Below are 23660 nucleotides of genomic sequence, written 5' to 3'. Positions count from 1 at the left end.
ATCAAAGTGTAGTGCCCCTTGCAGTGTATGTTCATATTTGACATCTAATCAAGTCATAAAGCTTGTGTGTGCATTAAGATCATTTTGGGCCTCTTGTTGAATAATCTCCAGAACAAATTTTAAGCCATTTTGCTGCAAACGGTCAAAATGATGTGAACATCACTGAATAGCGTAGTATAATAATAATATACAACATTTGTATAGCGCCCTATCTAGCTAGAATAAGGCCCCTCTAAAGCGCTTTACAGTACATAAATATACAATTAGCATATACATTTATCAATACAGTTATGAGGAATTTGCAGGAGCTGTCTTATCAGGCGCTTACTACTAATTATATGCCACCTGGCTAATATCTCCCTGTGTGTGTATGCCTGCGTGTGTGCTGGAGATGTATTGTATTATTGTGCATATTACAATGTCTGTTCAGAATCGCCATTTAAGCGGTAAAGCTCCGTGGGCTGCTTGTTTCTAGATTTAATACAATACATTGTACTTCTTTTCGAAAATGATTTCTGCTTACTGCTTATTCTCTTTATCTAAAACAAGGAGCTGAACCCATCACTGCGCACTGTTCTTTGCCACACATTGTTGACTGTGATGGCAGTACCCTTTTACAGCGATTCGTCACTAATATGACTCCTACAGTGAAAACAGAACTCTGAGTGGTCTCCGTTGTTTTTGGATTAGCTAACAATATAATTTCTACAAAATTCTAAGAGGGATTAAAACACGAACGATTTACATGTAACTGGTATCGCATGATTTCTTTCTACGTACATCTTTAAAAGACGAAGGACTCGGTACACTTTCCATTTTAAAACAACAAGAAATGCTCGTGGTTACCCTACGCTTGATATCGATCACCACGATTATTTTATCCATTGCTGCCTGGAATGCAACGATATCACGTATAGCAGAAATAGGTGGCGGAATACAAAAATGTCGTATTACACACGAAGCTATTGAAATAATGGATTATCTCCCGTTGAACGATACGCACGTGTTCTACGACTGTAGAGTGAATTTCCTTGAATTATTCTGTTCTTGTGTTTTAAGCGATGTCATCAGTACAGTTTTCAGACTTATACCTGCATATATGAAAATGTTTGCCTTTTGTCGTTTTCAAAGATACTTCTTGTTTTAAGATAGTTTGTGCCTGTACTTCAGCTATGATTAAGAACCATATTCACTTTTTAAGTAACATGTAATTTAGCAAATTTCAAGATTATCAATTGCAGTAATTGCTGTTAAAATCTGTTCACGATCAAATGAATCGGATTTTGGGGTTTTCCGGATTATTTGAGTTCGCAATAAGGATGTTTCGGTTTTGATATTATCTCCCGCCAAAACATCCTATTCAAAAGCATCCAAGCCGCTGCTTGTCCTCTGGAACTAAGCAGCACGTCAGGTTAAACAAAAACAAAAAAAGCAAAATCAAAAAACGAAAAAAAGGACAGAAACACAATTGATATCTCTTTAAAAAATATTATTGTGAGTCTTGAGTATGTTATATATATATATATCCTGTACAATCATACTGCAATATGTTACATAAACGTGATACATATATTTTAGCTTCAATATACATTACATTAATTTAATATGCTAACGTTGTTAAGGAATAGATGTTCGCCTCGTTCCTTTCAAAGTCAAGGTCACAGTTTGGTCCTCCTGACCGTTGCCAAGTTCGTTATACCAACTGTACTATTGGTCTTAATTTTCACTGCTGATATTTTTCTTAGTTGAGTAACAGTAGTCGGTCAGAAAAGTATTTTTAAGGATCACCATACCACTGCCAAAAAATGTAACTATGCATTGTTAAATCATTACTGAATAGAAAACCACACCTGAGTGAGACCAGGCCAGGATTTTATGGTCTCGCTCTACCAACTCATCCTCGATATCCAGGGGTTACGCTCCTTTTCGCTCTCTGCACCCCTGGAATATGTCATAGCAAAATTAAAGGCACGCGCCTAGCTTTTTGATTGGTGTCAGGCAAAAAAATCTGACCAATCACTTGGCTGATGCATGCTCTTTGAAGATTACAGAGATGCGTCACCCTACTTCAAAGCCAGTAAGTTTTACCGACACGCGACCACGAGATTCTTTTGATGAACATCAAAGGATCAAACTAGTCTTCTCGGTTTGTCCACAAGGTGCTGCACACTGAGCCTTCGATTTTGCTATGACATATTCCAGGAGTGTAGAGAGCAAAAGTGAGCGTATCCCCTGGATATCGAGGATGTACCAACTGAACTACCTGGTCACCGGATCACCTGGCACAGTCGCGCTATAGTTAAAGCCAAAAACAACGAAGGGGGGGGTTACTCTATGTACGAAAGGCTTCAGTGTGATTCTCTAGTGATTTCCCCCTGCAGTGGGACAGGGATCATTAAAGTTAACAAGAATTTACTAACACTTAGCCACACTATGTGTGGAACAAGAGGTCACATCACTAGGTAATCATTTTTCTCACTTTGATCTGATGCGATACTTAATTTAAAAGGTAATAAAATAGCAAATAAACAAACGTTATATGACGTTATTCATAATATTCTCAACGAATACAATTGTTGAAGTATGCTTTTTATATAATGATAAATAAAGTATATATCTAATCTGTAATATTCTAGATTACTTATGTAAATCTGCTGCTTATTTACATAACATGTAGATATATTGCATATATTTTTAACGTCACCAAGACACAGTGCCCGGATCTTGACACGAAAACGGTACCCGGATTTTCTTCTCCTGGTCAGCTTAAAGATTTTCAAAATATGATAGGTTCAAAAATATTTTAAGTCAATAGTCCAATTGTCATAATGTAAAATAAAAAATATAAAATCGACAAATACAATAATTTTGTAATTTCTTAATGCAACCCTTTCGAAATGGTTGAATTTTTATATTAGCTGTTTAAACATTTTCACTTGTTATTATAAGGAAATGTCATTGACCCAAAAAGCGAAATATAAAGTAGTTGAAATGTCGTACTAGCTTTACAATATGTGATTCTGACATCATTTTGACAACATGATAATCTTTGCATTTCGAAAAAAAAATGAAAAGATTATTCGTTCGAAATTACTTCCATCGACTACAAAAATGATATAATTTCGAAATTTCTGAACTCAACACTTTAGATTAAAATCACTTCTGCTGGGAATAATTTGATTTCACAGACATGCAGTTTTCTTTGTGAAGTTCACTTTTTTTGAGAAAATAATATATAAATATGAAAAATAGCCATAAACAATCAGGATATGGAGAAATAAGTCAATATGTTACACATAAACACACACACAAATATATATATATATATATATGAGTTTTAAGAAATGGTTTGTCGAAAATGGAAAATGGAAAAAGCAATTTAAATTTAATTTAATGCAGAATTATATTGTTTACACTAACTGTAGAGTAGAAAAAAGAACACAATCACTGGATGTATTACTGTCTGAAACAGGTACCTGTAGCCCACGAATATGACAAAGAAAAACAAAGTTTAGAGTATAGGCGATTTGTTTGCATAGAACATTTAATTATATAAGGTCATCTAATGGATCATACATAATTGCTATCCTGAAGACATTTTATTTTCATTTTACTATTTAAGTTATTTGTTTTTATTTTGTTTTTATTTCAAACCGAGAAGTAATAAGAAACCTACAAAAATCCTATATGATAAAGTAAATGTCGTTTTCTAACAAACAAATATTTTATAAGAATATGGAATGGATAAGTACATATCTGCATTACATGTCAAAATAAATACAGAATATATCGGCAGTACATGTCAAATTGTCCAAAATTGCTAAACTTATTAAAGTACGCTTTAGTTGACAATCCTAGGGGGCCGACGTGCGCGAGTGGTTTAGACGTCTGACTGTCCTCGATCACTAGCCCTCCACCACTTGGTCGTGGGTTCAAGGCCTATGTAGTGCAGTGACCATGTCCTTACCGCAGGTCGGTGTTTTTTTGCGGCTTTCCTCCACCACCAAAACCGTTCATACATATTAGTGGTAAGACGAACTAGAAAGTCGATCACAGGAACCTATCATTCGTCCCCATTCACTCCTGCTTAATCATAGAAATGTGTTTCCATATTCTACACATGTTAATTTACCTATATTGTAAATATGTGTCTACACGTTTCAGTGGGATACAAGTTTAAGGCTATACGTTGCTTTACTCTGGCATGGCTAAACCACCTTATTCCGAAAAAGGTTCAACATCAAAAACACCTTCAAATCATTTCAGTAACAGTATGTTTGAAAATCTGAATTCATTTAAAGAGTTCTTGTGAAATGTACACAAAAATAAACTCCATTATGTCTGAATGATTACCAGTTACCGGGTTTAAGGGGAAATAACTCTCAACAAAAGATCACAATTAGAACAGAAATGAAAATATTTAAAACTGACGAAAAATCAACAGAAAAATATTTTCATGACATAGTATTTTAGCAATGTAGAAAAAAATTAAGTTACGGTCACACATCGGAAAACCGGAAGTAGTTCTACTAAACGTATACATTGGCAATATGGCATATACAGTTTTTCCGAACTTTTATAGTTTCGGACCTAACAAAATGTAAAATAAGCCTGAAGTATTCAAAATCAATTCAATAAAAGATGGTGTCTTTACTTACATGTACATGACTTTGAGCCTACTGACTTTATATGGCTAAGTTTTGTCCATAGATGCTTGAATTGATTTGGTCTCCAACGTTTTTGTAGGGTAATTGCCGAGAAAGCAGAGAGGTTTTTTGTGGCGCTAAATAACGCAAAACCTGCTTTATCCGACACCATGTAGGGCAATATAATGGCTAGGTTAGACAGAATGTCGAAATACACAGGTTTTGTTTAACAGCTTCGATAAACAGTCGGGCTATAATAAGTCGGATTGGACAGGCTGTCAGAATACACAGATGTACAGGTCTAATGTACAAAAAATACATTTATACTTGTGCAGTAATCCTGGCTTGTCCAACATTCAGCAGGATAAAGTTATGGCCAAATTAAACACGATGTCGGAATAAACAGGACTAGTTTCATATAATTACATAAGAAATGGAAGTCGAATAATACAGGATGTCCTAACATACAGGTACAGTATTATTTATAGTGTCCTTACAAAATAGCATTGAGTAATAATGTTGGATTGGAGAGGATGTCGAAATTATCATGAGTCGGATTACACAGGTGGTACTGAATTTATATCAAATGATGCGTGATAAGTTTGTCTATACTTTTTAACAAAATGGCTGTTTTAGTGTCTGCTGAACCGAGCAGTCATAAGGATAGCGCGAGTAGTTCTTTTTTCACACTTGGCTTAAAAATGCGTCATCAATGAAGTAGCAGACTTGCTCAAGTCCTAATTTTTCGTTTGTATTTTTAAAGGAGAGGGACCAATCGCTTTTAGCACTGTTTGGTTTTTCACATGACAATAGTGTTGTCTTAGAAATTAATACAAACAAATTCTAAGACATTTCAATGTAACATGGCTGCATATTCATAATATGAGTACAATATTGTTGGTTTGCCCCCTATAAATGGCTACAGTACAGGATATTAGACTCGTCTTCAAATAGAGACGACTGATCTTCACACAGTTCGATGTCTGATTCGTCTACGACATATCCGGAATACCGACCGGAAACAATGTTATTATTTGACGCACTATTATGTTCTGTTAGTCCTTCCTCATTTTCAAACATATATTTTCGCACATCATCCAGATCGTCTGACTCATCCGATTCCTCCGCTGCTAAATGAGTCACGTGACCGTTTCCTCTGACTGGTGAATTAGGTTGGATGTCATTACGTGTTGAGTAGATACCTTCTTGAAGGTCATAGGATTCACTAACGGACATGCGCTTTAAGGATTTTTGCATTCCCGACATCCATAAGCGTCCGCTTGACTTACTTATTCGCTGTCTGCCAAGCACCATGTCATTGGTATGTTCTATACCTGGTATTCTGACGTCATCCCCCGGAACCTCTGCATCGTCTGACGCCACACTATCGTCTGTTACAACATTTCCGTTTCGTGCTGTCACTTTCATGGTGAACATCTTTACCGTTCGTGCACTTAGCTGCGCCTGGAAGAAACATAATAAAAGTATTGTCATTCTGAAATATTATATATATATATATATATTTCCTTTTATAAATTACATACCCGATAAATCGTTAAACAGTGATGCAGCTAATTTCCAAGTCATGAAATATTCGAGGTTTTGTTGTTTTTGAGATGTAACTTCCTGGAATAAAAGTTACATTATTTGGTGGTCACGTGCCATATTTTGGATGGGGATGGTAGGGGTTCATTTATACTTTCAGTTGGAAGGCAAAACAATAGCAAGCCTACATCGTGGAAGTGAAGATGTGTAAATTTGGGCGAATAAAGCTAAAATTTCTAAAATATTTGTTGAAAGGCATATGTACGCTCTTGTTAGAAATGTTGCCGGGAACTGCACAACATGGTTTAAGCAAATAAATTTGATAACTCTCAGAATATCTGTGTTAACCAGAAGCACATCTTAATCCCGGAGAAAAAATAGTATATTGAATACGACGTATAACACCAGTAGTAAGAAACACCTTTAGGCGGGAACTCATTGGTTGCTACCTACGCTATGGTAACATGACGTCATTGTCCGTCCTCCTACGTCGTTTCGTCAGCCATCGTTGATCAGTTCAAATTTTGGAGAAGAAAGTTGATCATTGATATGGAACAATGTCTCGAATACTTACGCGGTAAGTTAGATTAATTTCGTGAGACTTGCCTTTTGTTGTACTATACTTACGTATACTATACTTGGTACCGTTGAGTCTATACTTTGTCTGGAATACTTACGTGGTGGGTGAGTTTGGTACCGTTGAGTCTATACTTTGTCTGGAATACTAACGTTGGTGGGTGAGTTTGGTACCGTTGAGTCTATAATTTGTCTGGAATACTTACGTTGGTGGGTGAGTTTGGTACCGTTGAGTCTATACTTTGTTTGGATTACTTACGTGGTGGGTGAGTTTGGTACCATTGAGTCTATACTTTGTCTGGATTACTTACGTGGTGGGTGAGTTAGGTACCATTGAGTCTATACTTTTGTCTGGAATACTTACGTGATGGGTGAGTTTGGTACCGTTGAGTCTATACTTTGTCTGGATTACTTACGTGGTGGGTGAGTTAGGTACCGTTGAGTCTATACTTTTGTCTGGAATACTTACGTGATGGGTGAGTTTGGTACCGTCGAGTCTATACTTTGTCTGGATTACTTACGTTGGTGGATGAGTTTGGTACCGTTGAGTCTATAATTTGTCTGGAATACTTACGTTGGTGGGTGAGTTTGGTACCGTTGAGTCTATACTTTGTCTAGATTACTTATGTTGGTGGGTGAGTTAGGTACTGTTGAGTCTATACTTTGTCTGGATTACTTACGTTGGTGGGTGAGTTTGGTACCGTTGAGTCTATACTTTGTCTGGAATACTTACGTGATGGGTGAGTTTGGTACCGTTGAGTCTATACTTTGGTTGGAGTACTTACGTTGGTGGGTGAGTTTGGTACCGTTGAGTCTATACTTTTGTCTGGAATACTTACGTGGTGGGTGAGTTTGGTGCCGTTGAGTCTATACTTTGTCTGGAGTACTTACGTGGTGGGTGGGTTTGGTACCGTTGAGTCTATACTTTCTCTGGATTACTTACGTTGGTGGGTGAGTTTGGTACCGTTGAGTCTATACTTTGTTTGGATTACTTACGTGGTGGTTGAGTTAGGTACCGTTGAGTCTATACTTTGTTTGGATTACTTACGTGGTGGGTGAGCTAGGTACCGTTGAGTCTATACTTTGTCTGGAATACTTACGTGGTGAGTGAGTTTGGTACCGTTGAGTCTATACTTTGTCTGGAGTACTTACGTGGTGGGTGAGTTTGGTGCCGTTGAGTCTATACTTTGTCTGGAATACTTACGTGGTGGGTGATTTTGGTACCGTTGAGTCTATACTTTGTCTGGAGTACTTACGTGATGGGTTAGTTTGGTACCATTGAGTCTATACTTTGTCTGGATTACTTACGTGGTGGGTGAGTTTGGTACCGTTGAGTCTATACTTTGTCTGGAGTACTTACGTGATGGGTTAGTTTGGTACCGTTGAGTCTTTGTATTTTGTCTGGAATACTTCTTACGTGGTGGGTGAGTTTGGTACCGTTGAGTCTTTGTATTCTGTCTGGAGTACTTACGTGGTGGGTGAGTTTGGTACCGTTTAGTCTATACTTTGTCTGGAATACTTACGTGGTGGGTGAGTTTGGTACCGTTGAGTCTATACTTTTGTCTGGAGTACTAACGTGGTGGGTGAGTTTGGTACCGTTGAGTCTATACTTTGTCTGGAATACTTACGTGGTGGGTGAGTTTGGTGCCGTTGAGTGTATACTTTCGTCTGGAGTACTAACGTGGTGGTTGAGTTTGGTACCGTTGAGTCTATATTTTTGCCTAGAGTACTTACGTGGTGGGTGAGATTGGTGCCGTTGAGTGTATACTTTTGTCTGGAGTACTTACGTGGTGGGTGAGTTTGGTGCCGTTGAGTCTATACTTTGTCTGGAGTACTTACGTGGTGGGTGAGTTTGGTACCGTTGAGTCTATGTTTTTGATGATACAGGACAATGGAGTCGAGGTAGGGGTAAGGCTGGTTGTCCATATAATAAAGATTATCCTCGAAATTTACTCGATGGTGCTCTACATAATCACTCGATCTGGAAAAAACACCAAATTGTCATGAATCACAGGTCATTGGATGGAACACCCCTTTTATTGCGAGGAAACGTTTCTGTTTTCTATTGTCAAAAACCTCCCCGTATTACAGATGTCAAAGTGAGACTTGTGAGACTTGTCTTGGGCGAGTTGTATATATCGGTATCGAGTAAGGGTGCACACATGCGTTACCAGGCGTTAACTTGTGACTGTCAATTTGCATTGTATAATTTATGCAGAACCGAATAATATAAGAATAATATACAGCAGTTGGTATAACGTCCTATCTGGCTAGCATCAGCCGCTCTAAAACGCTCTACAGTACATAGATATTCAATTCATACAATCAATACAATTAGCATATACATTAATCAATACAATTTTGAGGAATTCGCAGGAGCTACTTTATCAGGCGCTTACTACTAGTCCTATGCCACCTAGCTGATATATCCCTATGTGTGTATGTCTGCGTCTGTGCTGGAGATGTATTGTGTTCTGTTTGTAGTGGGACCGTGATTCCAACGGTATCATTTATAGTGCAACCTCACCTGATAGCTACAGCACAGATACCGCAACATCAACCCCAGACCATTTTATACTTCACCTGGGTTGTTGGAGTTATGTCTACAGTCTATGCAGTAAAGACAGTGTGGGCGGAGTGAAGATACAGTTGGCGTACTACTTAGTATAGACTGAGTCACAATGGGTAGAGTGGGCGAAATTTCACAGCATAGACGAGAAAGAAATGAATTGCATCAAAACAGAGCAAGTGGAGTTATGAGAGAATGGGTTGAGATATGAAGAACCGCAGAGATCCTCTGCAGTTAAAAGTTAATAAAGAAACTTGAGTTAATTAGTAATTACCTTAGGGACAGGTAGAGCCTATCGGTGTCATGGTCCCGATACAAGAGATAGGTGCCAGTTTCTTCTCCCTTTAGTACACTCTCTGCGTCCTCTTTGCTGAATACGATGACGGTGCTTCTACAACAAACAAATACAGGTTCTTCAGTTCGAACTCTCTTTAGCTTCCTTAAACATGCATGGATTGTAAGTGGAACATTTATAAGGATAGAATGGCTGACGTAAGCATGCAGTATGAGTAGTGTAGACACTGTAGGCGGAGTCAGGATATAGTTGTTAGACTGTAGAAAGAGACACAAGGGTAGAGTGGGCGGGGTTTTCAAAGCATAGACGAAAATGGAACGAATTGCTTCAAAACAGAGCAAGTGGATTTATGAGATAATTGCTGGGGATATGAAGAAGTGGGTGGTGATATGACGAGTGGTCGGAGTAATGAGGGAATGGAAGGAGTCATTATGAAAAGGCGGGGTAATGTGGTAACTGACGGAGTTATGAGAGAATGGTTGGAGATATGAGAAATGGGAGAAGTAATTGGGGAATGGTTGGAGTTATGAGGGAATGATTGGAGATATGAGGGAATGGGTGGAGTTATGAGGGAATGGATGGAGTTATGAGGGAATGGGTGGAGATATGGGGGAATGGGTGGAGATATGAGGGAACGGATGAAGATATGAGGGAACGATTGGAGTGATAATAGAATGGGTGGAGTTATGAGGGAATGATTGGAGATATGAGGGAATGGGTGGAGTTTTGAGGGAATGGGTGGTGATATGAGGGAATGATTGGAGATATGAGGGAATGGCTGGAGATATGAGGGAATGGATGGAGATATGAGGGAATGATTGGATATATGAGGGAATGGGTGGAGTTGTGAGGGAATGGGAGGTGATATGAGGGAATGATTGGAATTATGAGCTAGGGAATGGATGAATATATGAGGGAATGGATGGAGATATGAGGGAATGATTGGAGATATGAGGGAATGGGTGGAGATATGAGAGAATGATTCGAGATATGTGGGAATGGGTGGAGATATGAGGGAATGGGTTGAGAAATGAGGGAATGGATTGAATTTTGAAGAATAATGTATGGGCGAAGTCATCAAGGAAGGGTGGAGTTATGAGGGAACAAGGCGTGGGTGGTTTGTGTAGTGTTATTAGGGAGTTACTAGAGTTGTGAGGGAATTGATGGAATTTCCTGTATTTTGGGAGTGGTTGCAGGTATGATGGATTGGGTCGGGTTACGGAGTACATGTGGTATAATTAGAGAGTGGTTAGAGTTGTGTGTATCAAGATAAACCGTCAAAATGATTAACAGGGTTAAAATTTGAATTATTTTGGTAAGAACAAAGAAGGAACGTGTAGCTTTCGCGTTTTTCGCATATTTTACACAGATAACTAGATATCCTTTTCTGTTTTTTTGCATCGTGGGAAATGTCGTTCACTCAATGTCCTTTATATAACTCGTTAAGATAGAAGCTGCAGATTAAAGTCAGTAAAATGTAGCATGTATACTCAATTAAAAATGTATCAGAAAAAAAATCAAGTTTAGCTCCATTTCCCCAATGCTTTTATACAACTTGCTACCATGTAATATTTGTTAGTGGGTATTTAAATCATATACTGTTTTTCTGTTAGAGAGCACGTCCGTAACCTAAAGCTAATTGAGCAATACGTCTTGTATAATACTTGGTCATGCCCGGTACCTGTCGGTCTTAGCACAGCGCTCTCCGATGAAACGATTCTGAATTGTGAAATTCAATTTCAACCAATTTGAATAAACTATTTATGCAATATACGTTTTATACTTTGACTTTAAGTAAACGCAAGTTGATCTTCCTGTGAAGTAGAAATGTACATAACATAACGATGCTGGAAAAGCAATGTTTAAATTAACCTACATGTATATTCATTTTACAGCAATTACTTAGCAGTTATGAACTTATATCAATAACGCTTTTTTTAATGTCATTACTAAAAGAAACAAAAATCTGTTTTCGCCATTCCTCAAACCCAAACTAATTATAGATAAATGAGAGAAGGAGTGAGTGAATTAGTTAAATATTAATATAGTATTTAATATAAACATAAGAGTATACACTGTATGCAATGTAGAAAAATACGTTTACTTGTCATGGAATCAATTCAACTGTTCTCCCTTCTGTTTTACTTGTTCGCAAACTTCACCTTTATCTGACCTTTCTCTTAACCTTCACTTTGACCTCAAATTACAAATATCAATAAAGTCCCAGGTATGCTTATCGTATGACTGAAGGTGTACGGATGTCCAAAATTTACGATCGCTGATTAAAAGTAGATATATTGGGTATATATTGATAAATAAAAGGTAAGAACCAGACAATCTGTGAACCGTTTACCACTTGTCGAAGCTATAAATGCTGACGTTTATGATAGGCAATGCCTCCATTACTCCATTGGTAGGCAGATATGCCTTTCAATATTGATTACTTTATTGACATATCTGTCATAGAGTTCACGATAACAATTTGAAATTTTCTCCGCGATGTAAATTTCTTTTTCAAGATTGTACATGTTTCCAGTTCTTTGCTGACAGACAATTTGATTGGTACAGCTTCGAGTCGCAAATACAGGAGGACACTTAAGGGTATATATGACCTTATTCGGTAAACAAGTTAATTGTGTTAGAGTTATCTCTCTTTATTTAAGCACGTGTAGCGTATTTGATATTGGATATCTAACATTGTTAATTAATGTACCTCTCTCTACTCTACAGTCTTATCTATTGACTGGTCTAGTCAAAATGCCAGTCATAAAAGATTACATCGAAGCTTTACTTTCTACACAAACAATGTACGTATCAAACGTGTCGCAACGTTTCAAACCTTTGCCAGGCTAACTGATGAATCTTATTGAAGACATTCATAAAATATATTTGAGATTTTTCTTAGTTCGGATTGGGTTTTTGAAAAAAAGATACAGTTCACAATTAGACAGTATATACCTTTATTAAAACAGAGAAATTTGCGGCCTTTCTCCGGGTCGGTATATTGAAAACTCGGACCGTTTCTATGTCGCCGATACAAACTTGGTCCATTTTTATTGTGTTTTTATCATACGATAACCCTTGAAATAAGAACATATTGGGTGCTTGATGTGTCACTGTGTGAACATAGCGATAGCAGAAAGGGTCTCGAGAGCTAGAGACAGTAAACGTCTCTACCAAATGTGAACAAATAATAAAACGACGAAATGTTCTTGAGACAGCAACGAGACATCCAAAGAAAGAACACTTAAGATATAAATTTATCTCGTGTTATTCTGTGAGCCTGACCTTGAATGTTGTAAATCTATCAGGGTGTAGCCATGTCCTTTAAACACTTCAATCAAACTATAAACATACAATAAAACAACAGATGATAAAAATCTACTGAGTTCTATGTAAACTGTAAATGAAAGAATTCCCTACGGTTTAATGGAACGTGTGTCATGTAATCTTTGTTTGTGTGATGTGACATTAAAGTTATTGTAATTGATTCCATATCATTGATGGACCGAACGAATCACAGTCCATCCATCTCTTTAGTTAACCAGGAATGTTCATATGCGCAATTGCAGCACATGGCGAGTACATAATTGCACATTGGCAACAAAATGAATATAATGCATCCAATTGCGAGAGTTGGGACCTATGTTACTGTTCTAAACAGTTATGCTTCGTGTCTATATATAATGTCATCATTTGGGGCATTACAACCGAGAGCTGATCTAAGCTAATACGTGTAATATCATTTTAACATCAGTTTATGTCCGTTACGTAGCAAATTAGCATGTCCCTGTGCTCTGTAACGCCCCCCTTAACACTACCTCGTATTTTTCTGTAGTGCAGAACGTTCGATCTTGTGATAGGCGATGGGTTCTGTCACCGGGCCGGGACATACCAAAATCCATAAAATAGTAGTATGTTATTCCCTGCTAAAATTTCAGTATTTAGACACTCGCAATGACTGGTTAGCCCGTTGTCAGCATATACATGTGACCATCTGTAATACTGTTATGGGTGGCTTCTGGGAGGTATTTCAGTGAGATAGCCCTCTAACGTCGGCATCTGATCCACGCTATCACAAGGAGGCACAACATACCAACTTCAGCACACAAAGAATGCAAATATGTATCGCAAAGAAGGGACAATTCTATACAGATCTCGTATAATATCGTTCAAAATAACCCATCATCTTACTGGACATCAGGTGACAGACGAACAAGGGGCACATAAAATAAACACAATATCTACCACAAACGACGCCTACAAATTATCTCCCCCNCGTCACTGGCCTTTAGTGAGGATTAACTTGAAGGTTACCACCAGTCTCTCTACTCGTTTTGCTCCCTCGTTATGTACATAGTTTTAATATAATACCTAAAAATAACAAAAAAATACATTCTTTGAAGTGCCACCTCCCAGAGTCAAATGCACTTTAACCTTGCAGTTCTGATCCTTGTAATGGAAGAATAAGACGACCAACATTACGCACATAACGGCACGTCCTTAGGTGACCTGAACTATTACAGTAATAGGGTGCTAAACCCTTTAAACCCAAACCCACATGTTACATTGATGGTTCTATTTCATTAAATTGAAATTTACTTTAAAGCCAAATTCCTTTCTAAATTATATTTCATCTGTCTGACCCATGTTCAACGAACGTTCTGGGAAATGATGTTTCTTGGAAACGGGACTGTATTATCATTGTAACATTTTATCCTTATTGAAAAGCCTATCTCGTCTGCTCATCCGTTTCCCCCTATTTCTCCGTCTTCGGAGATAAATCCATTGTTTTATTACTACGTAATCAAATATCTGAAAATAGCGCTGGCAGAAATTCAACGTAAAGCTAACCATGCATTGAAGCTATGTTATCCCGTCAGTGCACGAGACGATAGCTCGGTTTGTCGGTAACAGATATTTAAAATGTGTACACATTGATTAAATATTCTTATAAACTCATTGATTTATTGATTACAGGGGTAACGATCACATATCGAGCCGTGCCCGGCAGCATGCCGTGTACGAATTATGTAACACGAACTTTACTATCGCAGGTATAGAATGCCTGTTTTCGAACGATTTTCTAGTTATCTTTATTTTGGCCTAGATTTTGAATATTGCAATCACTATGGGGTCGCACTTGTTTGTTCGAGATTTCGCGTCTTTGTAACCAACAGTGAAGTCACGAAGATATTAACAGCACGTACACTTGCTAACAGTTCCACTGGTTAAGGAGTTCATGTAAATTGTTTGAGTAAATCTTTCAAATAACCTGACCGACATTAATTAAAGATTGGACAGATAACCCCATACTCTGACCGCCATAGATTTACAGGCTTAAAAAAAAGATGCACTTGTTCATATTTGTTGACTCAAGGTAGACTTACAAATGAGTCGTCCGCTTTTGATTTAAGAAGGATAGATAACCCAGATAGGTGTGTACACTGCTTGTGTGTGTGTGGACTTGAGCAAGTATATCAATATAACAGATAACATAGAAGATCCTCGTTAAATGCCATGTCCTTAGTACTCTGATGTTGATGCAGACCCCAAACCTCCAGGAGTTGTACTCTAGATACACATACAATCGGTACACACGTTAGTATATCTGGACTTAAACAAGTCTATTAAACGAGCTGTCCAACTTATCTATCTTTTAGAAGGGGCAGATAATCCAAAATATTCTCTTAAACTGTCATTCCCGAAGTACTCTGATGTTGATGCAGACCCCAAACAGCCAGGAGATGTACTCTAGATATATATATATAATGTACTTGTACACACGTTACTATTTATGGTCTTGAGCAAGTTTATCAAATGAGCTGACCACTATATTTGTAAGGAGGGGCAGATAACCCATATTCTCTTCATTAATTGTCATTTCCTCAGTTCTTTGATGTTGATCCCATTCATACATGTGACATACACCTAATTATTGCATGATGTATGAACACTGTTCCTATTTGTGTACTTGAGCAAGTCTATCAGAAGGGGCAGATAACCCAGAAGGGACTCGTGAACTGTCAAACCCTCAGAACTTTGATATTTATGTCGACCCCAATTGTACACGAGATGGTACGCTGCTATAATGAATGCACACACAGGATCCCTTGTGTATAATATAAATAACGTAATTACTTTTACTTGGTGAAGATCATCTGTATCCGTACAATTTAAAATCGGGTCATACAAGCAACCAAATAGATAGAGACTTTTATTGTTTCTTGTTGAATATCATATCTATTGCAGGAGTATGGTAGAATACCGATAATTTTCGCGGTGAAAATATCGTTTTTTATGCTAAACAAGTAAATTATACATGTATTTCAAGGAAAAGCCATTGCATTTTCTATTTATCACATTGTTTAAGCGCAATAATGAACACGCCATGTTATGACAAAAGGCTTGACATCAAGACTGGGCGCTATTTTGAGTGGACTAATCAATGATACTCCAACCTTTTCTGCTATTATCTCGTACTTTTTCCCCAAAATGTTTTAAGTTATATTAATTAGTTTGTGTGTGTGTACCAAAGATATACAAAAATAATTTATTTTACCGTCGCTTCCATTGTTGCTTAACAGCAAAACCTGCGGTTTTGAATGCAGAGAATAGAAAATGCCAATTTGATTGGTCAATTCATAATTGATAAAGGACCTTATATCCACAAATGGGACGGTATAACATTTCTTATATCGTAATTACAGTGAAGACACCGTTTAGATTTTATCAAATGGATAATTTCACAGGTAAAAACGTAATAAACAAGAATATTCAATCATTGAAAAGAAATACGAAGTAGCCAGCAATAACATTTTGACTTGAATCTAGATTGGCGCAAAATACCAGGACCTAAGTGTTATCGGTGTCACTTAGAGCTTCAAGGTAGGTCTAACACCCAGGGTGTCTATATAAACAAACTTGACATTCCTCTAAAATAGCATTGCTTCCAAGGAATAAATATAGAAAAAAATAAGATATCACTTATATATATGGACTTCTGATCAGTTTTAAGTAATACATTATCATAATTATTAAGATTTTGTGCATTTATTGTGAAGATATTGTGGCCAAATTCATTTGGATGTTAAGAAACGTTCAAATAAAAGTAAAACGCCCATTGATTCAATTTTGTGTTCTCATGTACTGCCCTTAGGGCCCCATCTTCCCTTTATCATAACAATTCTGTAATACTACTCCCTTGAGCTATCGCAAAATCCCTTTACAGAACCAATTATTCCACATTTTCGCTTAACAAATGATTGCAGTATAATAAGGTTTTACATCGTATATTAATATCTATATTTGAAACCGAATGACATGTCTATCTGATAAGATCCTAGTCTATTATCATTGAAACTATTACAGCAAAAGTTTTTAAATTTAATGATACAGTGTATCTTAATGGTTCAGAAACTTAGTGAATATCATATTGATGATCGCGAGGTAGAAACTGGTAGTGTTAGCAGTATTCGTTGCAAAATAAAGATTTAAAGACCTGCAAACCAGCAAGTTATAGAAAAATGTGCACGATAAAAACTGCAAATACAGAAGTTCAAGTGATGCAGCAGATTGAATAAAATTCCTGCAGGTCGGGGATTACGACAAGAATACACCTGCTGCTACCCATGTACCGTAAGAAGCAACTTATGTGGGAACCCCTGCAAAATTGGGGATTTGCTTTTGTGCCATCTACTTGGGGATACAAAAGCCATCAAAACAAATCTGCTGCACCAATTGCAATAGTTGGGATCTTTATATGTCTCACTACTTCTAACTGCCTTTAATTTCCTAGTGCTTTGATTGGCAATACCTCACTTTTGGCTTTAATGTGGAGCGTTCTCCCAAGTAAGGAAGGCAAAAGGTTCTATTCCCAGGCCGGAACATACCAAAGTCCTTAAAAATGGTAGTAGTTATTCTCTAATTAACGTTCAGGTTTTGGGGTAATGGTAAAAACTAGTTCACCTGTTGTCAGTATAATGTAACCGGACGGAATGCTGTGATGGGTACCATTGGGGTCATGGCATTTCAGTAAAATAGCACTATAAAGTCGGCATAAGATCCGTGCTATCACAATGAGGCAAATGCCCTAACATACCATGCCTCCGGCAAACATAAGCACATGCACGCATACATAATACAAATTGAGGCACGTCCTTAAATGACCTTAGCTGTTAATAGGACATTTAACAAAATAAACCATCCCGTCCTTAGCATTGGATCCCATTTTAGTCACCTAGAAACCCATGATTTCGTTACTTTTGTATCGTGAGTTAAATTAAACGCGAATAATCTGTCGTAAAATAACAGACGCAAAAACTACGTGACTGACAAACCATTCGAACCATTTTATTTTACGACTCTGAACACACGCTAACGACTGAATGTGTCAGGTGATCACTGATTAAAGGGCGTAAACTGTTTATCGATTGGAGTATCTATACACACCTGGTGTAGTACTATTGATTGGTTGACATATATATATATGGACGCGATCGTTTTACTGAAACCCAAACCCTCCAATCTTTCTGTGACTCTAACGTAATGACACCTCAACCGCCCTTCCACACACCCAATACCATGTGATTATTATTTTTTCGCCCTTGACTCAAACCATACGAAAGATTGACCGAATTTCCACAAATGGACAATACGTATGTGATACTAAGCTTAGATTAAATATAGTGATATAGGAGGATTAAGGGGGGGGGGGGGGGGGTGCTTAGGGAGGGGCAGGGATACCGGGTCGGGTTCGACGCCTACGAAGTAAGAGTGGCTGGCGCGGAATGAGATATTCGTGCATGTAGGGGAGAAGCAGAAGGTGGGGAGGGATGTGCGAGTTAAAGACGGAGAGAATAATGTATGGATAGCATTGTGGGGATCGTGGGTGGGTGTGTGAAGGGAAGCGACACGTGAAGGTGCGGGATGAATGAGAAAGGAAGTGACGTGCAAAATCGGTGCTGGTGTTGGTGGTGTGACAGGAAGTCGTGGTGGGGAGTACTGAGGAAGAAGTTTGGGAAGGGAAAGTGTGGGAAGGGGAGGGGTAAGCAAAGGTAGTAGGGGTGATGCAGCATACCTGGACGTGCCAGGTTTCGATATTTACCTGGGGCTATCTTTGTTCCTTTGGTTGATCGTAACCTGTTTGCTGATTCCAAAGCCCATGCGATACCATATTATTTCAAAATCGCAAAATCGAAATCAGCTTCCCTGTGGTACCCAACGCACTCTAGGTTTTACCGCGACGTCGATACAATAATTCCTTGTTATATAGCAAGTCAACAACCACTGGTGTGCGATCCCGAGTTAATATTCACTGGTAGGTTATCGCGAGCTATCCCGGTGTGGTAGTCACGGTATGCTATCCCAAGTAAGTATTTACTGGTGTGTTTTCCCGGGTGAGTATTCACTGTGTTGTATCTGGAGTTGATATTCACTAGTATTCTGTCCTGAGTTAAAATATTCACTAATCGCTATCCTGAGTAAATATTCACTGATGCTTTTCCGGGATGTGCTGTACTCCAAAATAAGTATTTGAAGTTTCTTTAACAGTTGTTTTTCTTTTTAGAATGATAACACCACTAGTACTCTTGTATATTCCAAGCTATCATATTCAATATAGACTAAACATCTTTGTATATTTCATAGCATTGTATCGACTGTTTCTGTCTATTCATCACGGCATAACAAATACACCATCCTTGTAATTCCCTGTTTGTATCATTAAGAGAATCCGATCTACTTGTTTATATGTATACAAATATAAGCTGAGGTCTCCCAGTACGTACGTCCTTACACGACAGTTACTCCACTAAGTATACCTTATCACGTACCGAATCCGATTGATTTAAAATCCAATAACCACGTGACCGCGTTACATACTTATCTCAATCTCCTTAAACGGTAACATAGATGTAACATTCCACTTGAGAAACAGACGTATTTATCCCCACTTTAATGTAAACACTGAAGCACCCAGGATAGCACTCGACAGCGGCCCGTATTCCAACAAAGATGCCACCAGCATTGCAACACAGAACAAGACTTATGAACAATGTACTGAATCGACCGCACCCCGATATGTGTAGGTAGCGAGCTAGCAGGGCGTGGTCCCTACTCGTGGATTTAAAGACATATATATAAATGCGAAAAATCACAGAGAAAACGTTTCAAATCAGCTGTATACCGGAGATACAGTCATCTTTGAGAACCAGCTGTTACTCCGTTATACCTGGAGAAAATCAATACATTCTAGTTTGCTCTGTACAGGTAACGCCACGTATGGACACAGCTATACTGTCAGTCAGCAAAGGGTTCGATCACAGCACCTATTTACATAATCAGGAGGAAGAAGTCAAGACAGGCCCTATCAATAATTTAGCACATGTGAAAATTCGCCCGTCAGTAGCCCCCTCCCGCTTCGACCCGTTACAACGACTGGACTTTGGATATCAATCCGCCATGGTCGATTCTCTATCTTACCTGATCACGCATAGCTATCAATTAATTATTCATACGCACATAAAGATGTAGTACATTTATACAGCTGTGTCGGTCCGGGTCGAAGCGAGAAAGCCAATAATTGGTGTTACTTGTGTTACTAGCATGTTGTTTCTCTCGAGTACAATGCTCTATAAGTGACACAATTAACGTCATTTTGTGATTTCAAAATTATTAAACTTAAAATTGTTACATGATTGCTGCTGTTTTTAAATTGATCATCGTTTAATAAAACCAACTTTAAAGGTGAAGGGTACCTACTGCTTAAAATATATTATAACCATACAATTGTAAAATATGTGGTTCTTTAACATTCTTTTAATAGAGATATTACATAAAAATCACAAGTTGCCATGCCTTTTACAGAAATGTAGTTGTCCGAAATTTTAATGTTTTAGAAATAAATAAAAATGAAAACAAAAAAATAGCCGGAGTTGCCTACACTTTACCCATGTTGCAATACTGGAATTACAGAAGCCATCAGAAGGAGTGTCACATTTATGGGCCGCAAGGCATATGACAAACTTGACTGGGGAAGTTACCCATATCCACAAAACGCCTTTTTGTTGCTTTATCTTCTATATAGACGGCAGAAAATTCCAAGTAAAAATCATTCTAGTGGAACTCTTCCTCGCGATAATAAATGATGCAATGATACCTTTTACCACAATGATAGGGTACTGATGGTATAATTCTGTAACATTGGAAAAGTGTAGGCTTCGCAATGTTAAGGTTCGACCCTAGCTATTTTCTTATCATCATTTCTATTTTCAAACATTAATATTTCAAACAACTACAACTTTGTATGGCAATATGCGATTTCAAGTCGGTAGAATACTGTTTTTAGTTTGTTTCTCACAGGCTTTAGTTTCTCACAGGCTTTAGTTTCTCACAGGCTTTAGTGTCCAGGCAATAAATGTTAGATGGTGATAATGTCCGAGGATGGTGAACCATTTCACCTAAATGTCTTAACCTGAATAACGTATCATGTCCTTCCACCTGGTTACATTGTTCTGAAGACGAGCTTATCACAGTGTCTTTGGAGACAATGCAGCAAAAAAAGGAGATGGAAGATTCGCGTGTTTGTATAGGATGTTGGTTTATTGTACAGGGGTTTAACGTCCTATCAACAGCAAAAGTCATGTCGTGCCTTCATGTGTGTTGTGTATGATTTCATATGTGTGTATGTATGTGTGTAGCAGGCAGGGTATGTTGGTGTATTTGCCTCCTTGTGATAGCGCGGATCTGAAACTTAGCGTAAACGTTATATGACCAAGGTTACATGAAAACGGGTTCACACGGAGACGACACCGAATAGAAAGAGTAGGCAAGTTAGAGAAGATAAGACATATATCCCAAGAATTGTAATGGGGGCAGCAGGTCATTTTTGTTTCTTCAAAGTCTCATAAACATAAAACAAAGAAAATAAAACGGGACTCTGCAGGTGCACCAAAAAAGGTTGCTTCTTATATACAGACCACAAGCCTGCCGGGTTTAAACAGAAAACTTGAGATAGAAGTCTCAAATCAGTTGGTTGTTATGCTTAACGTCCTAATAACAGCTATGGTCATTTCCGGACAAGCTAGGTTTGGTAGTGATGGAGGAAAACCGGAATAAACGGCAAAACCACCTTCCTGAGGCCAATGCCGCATGTAGGCCTCAAACCCGAACCCAGTGATGGAGGGCTAGTGTTAGTAGAACTAAACCACTCGGCCACATCAACAGGAAGGCGACTTCTGACAGATGCCAACTTGTTTCAATCATATCTCCTTGGCAATTATGACAAACTCCATTATGTACGCTGCCATGTGTTATGTTGTCATGTGAAACGCATTTTTTGTTTCCGTTTCATTCGATTGAACTGGACATGTTTGGCCTTTAAAAAACCATACTGAAAAGGGCTGTGAGTAAAATGGCACCGGACATTAACGTTTTGTTCTAATTGAAACGCTGGACACGTTTGACTTTTAAAAGACAACGAAGCTGCCAATTTCTGGTCATTTTCTCCATGGACATCACGTGGGTATCACGTGATATAAAAAAATACTCGTGTTCTCTAATCATAAAACGCGTTTAAACCCGAATCACTCTAATCGTGTACTAAAGCAGATCATCTTTACATCAAAAGGTATTTTAAATATTAATTCGAATTTTGAAATACTGTTTTCTCCCTCAGACACTATAGGTGTCTTCACTTCTGACTCATTGGATAAGCCAGCTAGGAGTTGGTACAAATTGTTGGTTACACACTTGTTGGTAACACTCTGGACTTGATTCCAATGGTCATTCTTCTATTTATAAAGCGACGTGATCTTCCAGCGTCACATCATAGTCCATGGCAATTGTTCCCAAAATGGCAAACAGGAATAATGTATTTCCATGGAAAGCATATGTTTTTTAAGATATTTGTTAAATGTTTGCTTGCATTGGTAAACACACGTCTGTTTGAATAGGCTACACTGTTGATTCCATGATCCATCCATTTTATTTTACTGTCACCCTTTCCTTTTCCGAGGATACACTTTTGATTCTAATGGTGCCATTCTTTAAAGCATTTTCTTCAAGTTGGTTAGTATTTATAAAGATGAGGGGGCTCATAGATTCTCGCACATATATGACCATGTATTAAACAATTGTAGCCGATACGAATTGATGGTATGCATCATTTCGTACAAGCGCTAATAGCGTACCCGAATCGACTCTTTATCTTGTATAACCAACTCGTACATAATTTTAAATCTCGCAACTCTCAAGCTCATGTTCTGATGGTAAAACTGTAAAATTCACTTACATAAATACGAAAGAGCAGAATGCCCTATTTACAGTTTACTTATTATTTAAATCTTCCAAATGCAGCCTGCTTGTATTAAACAATATTTTTTCTGAATGTTTTAATATGAGAGTTATAAAATCAAACTGAACAATGTTTTCTAAGCAAACTTGAAAACTATTTATGTAACCGTAAACTCGGATTCATATGAGTGAACTGGAGGTTCTTTAGAAGACATTTATACACATTTGGAACGTTACATGCAACACAAGGAGAGACACTTATAATTCATTCACGAAATCATCTTTTACGAGAAGAACGACAACAAGTAATGATGATATAAAAAGGACCATACAGAGATATTTAACTGATATTACACTATGAAAGTCACCTTGTTTTTTGTTCCAATCATTTAATGAAAATTGACACGGTTGAACCTATTTAATATAACAAAGAATGCTGTATTCCGCCAAAGGTAGGGTCAACACCTCTGGAGATTTTACATTGGCGTCGGCCCCAGCTTGGAATTTCAAAACAAGACAGTTAGTTTCATAATTCATTTTATGACAATTGGGACCTCATTGACTAACACCTGTGTATGTGTGTTAAAGTGCAATAGTCCTCCTATTCCATTTAGATAACAAAAAATAAATCATCTTCGTATGCAACATATTCCAGCTATTATTTTGATACCAAATAGTACACTATTTCAAGAAAGAATTTTTCTTTTTATTGAAGATTTGAGCTATAATATAATTT

At 37.8% G+C, this 23660-nt stretch overlaps 1 protein-coding gene across 1 annotated transcript; it reads right to left on the bottom strand.

Moving 5' to 3' along the window:
* Positions 1–1472: 1472 nt before the first annotated feature.
* LOC110440287 lies at positions 1473–20055 on the bottom strand. Its single transcript, XM_021483260.1, has 4 exons — positions 18738–20055; positions 9611–9727; positions 8607–8748; positions 1473–6110 (listed from the first exon to the last, which is right to left on the bottom strand). Exons 1-4 carry the CDS (start codon positions 18794–18796, stop codon positions 5556–5558), a joined length of 873 nt encoding a protein of 290 aa, XP_021338935.1. The 5' UTR covers positions 18797–20055; the 3' UTR covers positions 1473–5555.
* Positions 20056–23660: the final 3605 nt, after the last annotated feature.

The sequence above is a fragment of the Mizuhopecten yessoensis genome, unplaced genomic scaffold (genome assembly GCF_002113885.1).
Source record: "Mizuhopecten yessoensis strain PY_sf001 unplaced genomic scaffold, ASM211388v2 scaffold11177, whole genome shotgun sequence".
Lineage (NCBI taxonomy): Eukaryota > Metazoa > Mollusca > Bivalvia > Pectinida > Pectinidae > Mizuhopecten > Mizuhopecten yessoensis.
Note: the sequence above shows the minus strand (reverse complement) of the source record. Positions and strands in the feature narration are given on the sequence as shown.